At 43.1% G+C, this 9,318-nt stretch overlaps 1 protein-coding gene across 1 annotated transcript; it reads right to left on the bottom strand.

The window, feature by feature from the left end:
• Positions 1-3,369: 3,369 nt before the first annotated feature.
• LOC105266745 (muscle segmentation homeobox) lies at positions 3,370-7,952 on the bottom strand. The gene is made up of 3 exons (XM_011305138.1): positions 6,612-7,952; positions 4,771-4,967; positions 3,370-4,218 (listed from the first exon to the last, which is right to left on the bottom strand). Exons 1-3 carry the CDS (start codon positions 7,669-7,671, stop codon positions 3,964-3,966), a joined length of 1,512 nt encoding a protein of 503 aa, XP_011303440.1. The 5' UTR covers positions 7,672-7,952; the 3' UTR covers positions 3,370-3,963.
• Between the last annotated feature and the right edge of the window lie 1,366 nt (positions 7,953-9,318).

The following is a 9,318-nucleotide window of genomic DNA, read 5'->3' on the forward strand; positions in this document are numbered from 1 at the left end:
GGGGGCGGGAGGGGTTGGGGGGGCACTGGGAGAAATCGAGTGTGATTGTAGAGGAAGGTTTTAACTGCGACTGCGTGTGTAAGGCGGTCTGTGTACGGTAGCGACTACTAATTTCCACTTCATCAGGAGAGATAAGAGTGGAATTTTTGCCACCGCGTTTTCAGTCGCCTTGGAAATAAAAAATATATACCAGGGGGAATAAAGTAATCGAAAGAAACCCGCTGGGACGACGTCCGTTAAATCGTCCCAGTTATGTTCAAGTTTTCATTTTCACTTCGTATACCACTCAGGGGGCAATTAGTGGTTGTAATTTGATGATGGTATGAGATAGGACTTCCGCAGGTTATGATCCATTGGGATTCCGTTATTTTATTGATGAGGTATGATTTTTAAATTGAGGTTTAGTAATAATTCCTTGATTTTTCATTCAGTTTATTTTGAAATCGTGCATTGGGTATTATAATTGTTGATCAGCTCGGACAAAGTTGTTAAAACTCACTGGGATAAATGATAAATAATTGGTGGTCGACACACGATGAGACTGTGCCAGGTAGAGGAGCCTAATTAAACGATGTACAATTTATAACACCAGACCGAGAGGGGTCTAATGGCTCGCGTTCCTGGAAATCCCTGGTTCACGTTCCGGACCACACCTAGCCCACTCGATATATTCTTGTGTCTGAAGCCACTCTGCAGCCTCATCCTTTTCTCTCCCTCCTCCGTATTTCGTATCCTCTCCGTATTTTTTTTTTTGACATTTTTTTCCTGGCTACTGCATGTTTTCAACACTGAGATTGTCATCGCTTTCACACACAGAATGCGCTCTCTGCGTATCGCACAATCTATCTATATGGAGGTTTTTTTTTCCTCTCGAGCATCTCCTTGGAATTATCAAGCCTCGATGTTGAGCAGAGTCGACGAATAATCGGTCAATTGATTGGGGATTCGGGCGAAGAGAGAGGAAATTTTGATGGGGTGGCGCGAGGGGTGGGAGAGTAAATCGATGAAATGGTAAATTGGAAAATGTAATGATATAGTTAAGGAGGGATAGATGCGTGCTAAGGGACAGGCAATCGGGTTAACGTCCGTTGGAGGATTATTTATCGGACAGTTGGCGTCAAGCGGAGAATCGTTGCGCTAACAAGGTGCCGCGGCGAATCCAATGGCTCCCCAAGACCTCATTCTCCTTCACTGTTTCACTCAAACACACACACACACCTATACGCCAAGAGTCATCCCTTAAACCTGTGTTGAGGGACTTGGCGCTTTTTCTGGTGGTCCTTTGGGAAGTGGCGAATGACCGCCTTCCTTCCCTCACTCTCACTTCATTCTACATCTCTTCAACCGGTACAACCAACCTATATATACGTGCATATAACGAGCCAGCAAATTTTTTTTTTTTTTTTTCGCATTAAAATATCGACTAATTGCCCAAGGATTCTCCGGGTGCCTTTTTCTTTCCCAATGCTGTTGCATTCGCGGGAACGTGACTCGACGACGTGATTTTTCACCAATATCCTTCTATGTGCATTCGAGCCCTTGAAGGACGTGATTATTATTAATTTCTGCCTCATTCCTCGGGTCCAATTAATTTTACGGATTTTTAGTGGAGGTATGGCAATGGGCCGTTATTTATCGGCTTATCATTGGATAATTTTTCGGAGAAAATGGTGGTGATATGTGTTGGTGCATGGATATGGGCAATGAGTATATATTATATGGGATACATAACCGTCTCAATTTCATTGGGACACGAATTCAGGGGGATCGTTACACACGGAAAAAGACACGAGAGTGCAGTTGTGGGGGGGGTTTAAAGGGGGCCAGGGGACGGGTCTTCCAATTAGGGGTCTCCTTCCCTAATGCCTCGCGCGATGCCACGATGTTTTAGCTCACTCGCTCGTTTAACTACCTTATGTGTGCTACGTGGGTCCGTCCTCTCTTTCTGCTTGTATAAATTAGTCCCGGCCGGCACATAATGGCGTGTCGATGCGCTACTGTCCCCGCAGTCGATACCAAGCCCCACTGAATCCTTCCTTAAATCCCTCATTCCCTCTCCTTCTACCATCTCTATAACTCTCTTCTTAAAACCTCTTTGGATCCCTTCCATCTCCGTCTTTTCCTCATCTTGCGATGATCGGGGACCCGGGAAGGGGCCTTCCTGGGCCCCGGCTATCTCTCACTCCTCATCGTCCACCGCTATTTCACCGTCCTACTCTCTCACGGGAACCGTCGCTTAATTTACGACCAATTAATTTGGATAAACCCCCGAATGAGAGAGCCCTATTCCACCGATTCACGCGTTAAATGCCAATTTTATACACGTACACCTTCTCTTTGGTCGTCAAAAAAATTACATTATGAGACGGACATTTGGCTTTTTTTTTTAATTGGTCATGTCGAATCTAATGAATTTTTCAGCCGTAATGCCGTTTGATTCGCCAATAAATCGGCGTTTGGGGATTTTCCATGGGGATTAGCCAATGAAATTGTTGAATATTGCACGATATTGGGTTTCTTCTTCACGGATAATTGTCGGGTTTTAACGAGGCGGTATCTACAACAGAAAATAAGAGGAAATCACCAAGTGCACGCGCAAAGTTAACCTGCGCGTGTGCTGCACTCTGGCCCTCGTTTTCTCGGGTGTTTCTGTCGCTCTCACATACCTGTTTGGTATTCCACTCTTGTCCTGTGGTATAATTGGCCGCCAACTGTAAACGGCTTGACGCGATACCCCTATACCGCCACAGGTATATCTCAAAAGACAAGAAATTATTCTTTAATTAATTGTCAGCGCACCCGAGAGCGCCTCGCCTACTTCGTTTTATATGCGACGATTTCTCAGTGATCAACGCGTCCATAAATTTCATATAAGGGAAACACTCGAGTTTAAGTTAATGCCGAACAAAACATATTATATTGGCGCCTCCTCCTCCTCCTCCTCCTCCTCCTCCTCCTTCTCCTCCTCCTCCTTCTCTTCCTCCTCTTCCTCCTCCCTCACCACCCCCTTTGTACCACCCCCTTCATTTATTCCAACTTGCATTCTACCTTCAAATACCTCAGGACGTAAATGTGTGACGCGAATGCTTGATTTTTAATGTTCTCTCGTGCTCCTTCATTATTTATCCTACTGGTCTTTAATGCTTTCTCAAAATGTACTTTTCTTACCTGCAAATGTCGTTCCCACACGGCCAGTCAACTCTTTCCTCATGAATTCCCTCTTTTTTTCTTTTTTTTTTTCATCTCCCCCTCTACCTCTCTCTTTTATACTAGTCGCAGAATAATTGCAGCAATTTGTTGCGAATTTCTTTTCGGATTAAGTACACACAAGGCTCAATTAAATATTGAAATTGAAATTTATTACTCTAGAACGTATTCAGCTTTTTTGCTCTCTTCTTTTATGGATAAACTTTAATGTTACATTTATACAGTTTTCAGTATTTTGTGGAATTTTTTTTTCATTTCTCAGTCATCAACTGATTCACCCCTTGACATTCGTCATGCGGAGATTTTAAATTACGTGTTCCATTGGAATTGATAATTTACATATTTGTCCATGTCTTTTGTTTTCTTTTTTTTTTTTTTTCTTTTAGTTTAATGTGTTTTTGATCTATGGATATTTACACGCTCAGTCAATGAAAATTGGTGGATTGCTGGCCTTAACTCGACATACGCCCGATTAGCATTAAATTGAACACGTAGCCAGTACGTTTGCCTGTCGCATAAAGTCCCTCTCGATCGTACGTCGTCGATTATAAGACTGAAAGCGTGTAAAAGATCTATAGATCCGCGTAAACGACATTTTCACTATTGAATTATTATTTACACCCACCAATCCGGTGATACTCACATTTTCCGTACAATAACTATCGTCAATTATATACAATATTTACATTATAAATTTTTCAATTTAAGTACACGATTTGAGTTTTATTTGATTTGAACTATTGCTGGATAAGGGACTCACGGCCGATGACCAGGTGGGCCCATAAACATGGCAGCAGTTGCAGCAGCAGCATGACTGTGTCTTGCCATTGCTGCTGCTATGAATGGTGGTACTCCACCTGGTGTACCTGGTGGTCCAACACCCGCTGAAAACATGAGACCTGTACCGAAACTCGGGTGCAGCAACGGTCTCGCTGACAGCCTCAACTTCTCAATCTCTGCCTCCTGCAATCTTTTCGCTTTAGCCCGACGATTTTGAAACCATATCTTCACCTGTAACCATAAATTAATTTTTTATTTCATCCTCTCACAATTTTTATCGTCAAGTTACGAGTTGAGTATTGAGGATGTGGAAATTAGTACACGATATATCGCGTCTCATCATTCATTAAATTTACTCAGTACCGGTTGTTTAGTCAAAATATTGTTGGGTAATAAAATAAACCGTGGAATTAATCATGTTGCCGAGCGGATCTATTAATTTAACGTCTAATGCAAGACTCAAGACATGGCTCTGGCCTTTTTATGTTTCACGTGAATTAATGTACTCTATTGTACCGAGGTATACGATCACACCCCTTGGGGGAGGCAGAGTGAGGCTTATCTAAGCAAATGAATGCTACGAAGCTTCATTTTGCCTGATGCATTGCTACCAATGGCCAAAGTGTATTACGACACGCTAGTCTACTCGATAACGGGTTCGTACCTTGTACAATATATAGGCATCAGCCGAAAAAAAAAAATCCATGACAAAAATAAAAAAGGGGGTGCAATACCCCATACCCCGGCCATGTTTTATTACTCTGATTACTCTGATTTCGTTACCTGAGTCTCAGTCAGATGAAGCGAGGATGAGAACTCTGCTCTCTCCGCTATCGTGAGATATTGCTTCTCGCGAAATTTTTTCTCCAACGAGAGTAGCTGTTGAGTTGTAAAAGGCGTTCTTGGCTTTCTGTTGGGCTTGTGCTTCCTCAGGGTGCACCTCACGGGTCCTGGCCCAGGTCCCGGTAATCTCAGGTCACCTACGAGATTAATTATCAATTTATTCAATCCACGATAAATTTTTTTCAACCCATCTTTATTCATAATCACCCACCGGTTAATTAACGATTCTAATCTTTGAACTAGTTCGGTGTAATTATTACAAAGTAAAGGCCGCCAATTAATGTTGAACAGGAAAAAAACATGGAGGTGCGATGTGCTGATCTGTCGCGTCGGGACATCGTTAAAGTCTTTTTAGTTGCACACTTGGCATTTTTAAACTGGCCTTTTTTTTTTTTCACCATTGGTTTATCAAATCGTTGGGTAGTATAATAAAGCGTTTACTAATGCGCAATGCGGCAAATTAACCTGCATATACCAGTGTATCCACTGGGTGTATACCAGCCGCATCGCCATTCAGAGCGAACGGATTGCCACGGGTATATTTTTTTCTCTTACGCTAATTAATTCCCGTTAATTACCCGCGGGCCCAGAGAAACGTCGCAAGTACATAAGCACCAAACGATCGAGTTGCAAGATTCATCCGGGATACAAATTACATGGGATTGCCTCTTGCATAAGCGATTCCGGTGTATTTGCGTTTATTTATTGTTTTCGCAATTTTATTTCCCCCTCTTACCTGTTTTACGCGGTTAACCAATCAACGAGTTAGCGATTAATGAATTGTCCCGGGATTTAGAGTGAAGGTTGATATGTTTTACCGTGTGCCAATTGATTATGTCGTTTGTGTATTGGTTGTGAGCTCAATTTAGATGCGTTGTTAAGGTTTGTCCTGTTATTATGAATGGCGGGATGATAAATCGTTTTGAAAACTTCATTAGACACATGTACGTACGAATATGTTGGCAAGATAGAAATGAATCAGATGGGGAGGTCTTTTAGTTCATTAATTTATTCTTGGACTACTGAGACCGGACGGAGTTTGTGTGTAGAATGCCGCGTGTGCACAGTTATAAACGATCCTGGTACGTCGGAAGACCTGTCGGAGATTGTTTTAACGACTAGACATCACGATACACGACATTCGAGTGTTTGTTTGACTTTGAATATCATCTCATTTATTATCTTCATTCATTACTCCCCTGATTGATTGAATTAAAATACCTAAATTCACTTTATATCTCGTTTAGGATTTAATGGATGTTCAATATGACACTGGGGCTGGGGGAGGGGTTGAAAAAAAAATGCATTCAGTGGTCTTTTAGCCACAACCGGGTATTCCTAGCTTGACGACATGTACGCATACACTGCAAACAGTAAATACCATGTAAGAGTGACAACGTTCCTTCGCGGACACTATCGAGAATCCCGCGAATGGTCTGCTGAGATTTCTTTCTGGGAAAAACTCGAGTTTCTCGACACGTCGTACTCGTCGTTAGAGTTTAGTCGAAACCCTTAAAGAAAGAGTTTTTCCTTTTATTACTGTACATAAAAGGAATAAAAACTCGAGGTGATTTTTGCAAAGCCTCCAGGCACATCAGAGACCTGTCATTCCTTATCTAATTTCTACTAATTTTCCTCGATATACTGGTATTGCTCGTGATACGTCTGGTAATTCGTTGACGAAAAATGTGAAATACGACGAGTTTGAAAAATAATGGGTATTTTTAAAATTAATTTCAACGATAGTTTTAATAATAGTGATTAGAAGGGGCGTTGCTCACCGTTGGGACTCGTTGGTCCACCCTGGGGCGTATACAGATGTCCATGGGGATTATGTGGATGGGGAGGTGGGGGTAGCCACGCGAATCCAGCCAAGGAATGTGGAAATCCCGTGGGCGACCATCCTGGTGCTGGTCCACTTAAATAAGGCCCTGGTGGCCTCTGAACTGGGTGAATTGGTTGTGGTACAACGGGACTGGATTTTTCCTTCTCGTGTCTACCACCCTCCACTTCACGTTCCATTTCACAATCAGAATCCATGACATTTAAGTCCTCCGATCTTGAACCACTACCAACTTCCATCAGTCTCTCACAACTACCATCACCCTCCAACGATCTTGGCGCTTCAGAATCACTCCTATCATTTTCTATTTCACGTCTTATTGGTGATACTGATCGATTAGAGGTGATTCTGTCGTCGTCCATGTCGTCGTCGTCGAGATCTTCATCCTCGGTCCGACGTGCCAAAGGTTTAGGTGAGGTACCACTAGAATTACCACTCAGTCTGTCATCAGCAAGGCCGACGGGCGACGATGACTCCTCGTGCATTGCCGTTCTTGAAAAGTCCTTAACGGTTATCGTATCCTGTCGCTCAGTGTTCACCCTCTTGACATCCTCAACAGCAGCAGCTGCTGCATTGCAGCGCACCTGATGATGATAGTGATGTAAACTAGGGAATGCTGATAGGCCACTTGGTGTCAGTGGACTCAGTCTTGCTAGGAGTTCACGACTCTGGAGTCCTCGCTGGCGCTCCTGCTCCATCAACAAAAAATCTCTATACCTCCTTGCCTCGTCCTGCATCTCGTTGCTCTTCTCCGATATATCACTCGCCCCATCATCACCATTCTCCACGCTCCTTCGCGTCGAGAAATTAACTGGTGATTTTTTCGTTCCACTCAGCAGTGCATCGACACTGAAATTAATTTTTCCACTTCTGGGTTTTGGATTCGAGGCTGACGTTGGACTAGCCATATCAGCATCATCCGACAGGCCACTACCACCACCAACCGATGCAGGAGTTGCACTAGCTCCTTGCATGGACAATCCCTCAATGTTACTCATACTCGACACTCTATGACCCACCACCCTTCACACCCCATTCGTTCATCAATCAAATATCAATAATACCTATCATTGCCCTCTCACTGCTCATTCCTCATATCCTCACGCACTGATTTCATCACAACAATTAGTGAAATAACCACCGTCTCCATATCGCTCCCTAAACAATCAACACTCAATCTCACTCTCTCGATTAAATCCGTTAATTAATTTTAAATAAAATAATACTTGAATTATTTGGCAGAAGCCTTTGACCTCCGTTGCGCGTGGCTTGCCACTGCTGCCGCATAAACGGCACTGATTACGCCTGTCTCGGGACGAACGTGCAACCGGGGAAAAGAGGTTCACACCGCCTCGCCATCTCGACACCGCCCCCGCCAATACTAAACCACCACTTCCACTCACTGCCATCAGCTCTCCCAACCAATACCATCACTACTTGCTCATTCCACGGGCGTTTCTACAAGGGGCGTTACCACTCCATACCTCTGACCAATAGCCATTCCTCTCCCGAATATATCAATTTACCAACACTACTTACACCCTTGCTCCTCGCACTGTCTCCTATGTCTATCTCACTTGAACGTGTGATCGTCGATTCCGGCAGGAGCCAACTGATTTTGCTTATGTGAACGTGACGACTCCTAATTGCCTAATTCACGGATACGCTCCGAGCATAGGCCAACTATTTTCTATCATCTATTTTATTTTTTCTCAATCAGTTCACATTGAGCAATTACTCCATTTACATTTATTCATTTAATTTAACAATAGTCGGGGTAATTAAAATGCAGGAGTAGAAATAATTAGTGGATTATTGGAAGTATAATGTGGGTAAAAAAAAAAGGGAATTGAGGGAAAAAAATTGAATTTTAAATCCAGGAGAGTGAAATGGGGGAGAAAAATATTTTTTACTGATTTTTTTTTTTTTTTCGAAGACACAAGGTGAAATGACAGAGGATGAGGCTATAGCCAGTGGGTAGGCCATAATAGGCTCCCTCGTACAGTCTATTAAATGTCCTCGAAACCAGTTAGTGAGTTGGCAATCCAGTTTAGATACAAAATGGCTGTCGTTTAGCGAGGATTAATGGTCCAGTGTATACCAAGGGATATACCATCAGGGATAATGGGGCAGATGCGTTCGAGGGATCGTACCTTCCCCCTTGGCGCGTTTATAAACGCGAGAGAGAGATTCACCGTCTATCTGACTACCAGAGGGGAGAGGAAGAGGAAGAGCCACCATAATGGCTCCTTTTTGCCCTCTACACTCTCAACCAACCCCTCAGCTATATACATTTGTTACATCCCCAGCTAACCGTTTAACTATCTACTTGTGACGATGTCTGTGTGTGCGCGACTTTTTTCTTTTTTTTTCTTTCTTTTTCCACGCGTCTGCTGGGGGATGAGTCTATATGATATGGCATTATAATATTTGGTCGATCAGTGAGCGTTTAGTTTGGCGTTTCACGCTCCAACGACTACCCCTCAAATATAACTACCGTCCCTTTTATTCTTCCGGTACCACTCACTATTATATTTGATTAAACGACTCTCGAATCGCTCCGGTCCTCTCGTCTTTATGATGTTTCGATTCAATGGGACTTCTTTTTTTTCTCTCTCCTCCTTTATGCCCCTCGAAGTAGCATT

The sequence above is a fragment of the Fopius arisanus genome, unplaced genomic scaffold (assembly GCF_000806365.1).
Source record: "Fopius arisanus strain USDA-PBARC FA_bdor unplaced genomic scaffold, ASM80636v1 scaffold00041, whole genome shotgun sequence".
In the NCBI taxonomy this organism is placed as follows: Eukaryota; Metazoa; Arthropoda; class Insecta; order Hymenoptera; family Braconidae; genus Fopius; species Fopius arisanus.

Bases quoted from the DNA above. Each gene is read 5' to 3' on its own strand.
- LOC105266745 (XM_011305138.1), bottom strand. From the start codon at position 7,671: ATGAGTAACATTGAGGGATTGTCCATGCAAGGAGCTAGTGCAACTCCT. The intron at 4,968-6,611 runs GTGAGCAACGCC...TTAATCTCGTAG, and splicing joins TGGACCAACGAGTCCCAACG to GTGACCTGAGATTACCGGGA. The intron at 4,219-4,770 runs GTAACGAAATCA...TTATGGTTACAG, and splicing joins TTCATCTGACTGAGACTCAG to GTGAAGATATGGTTTCAAAA.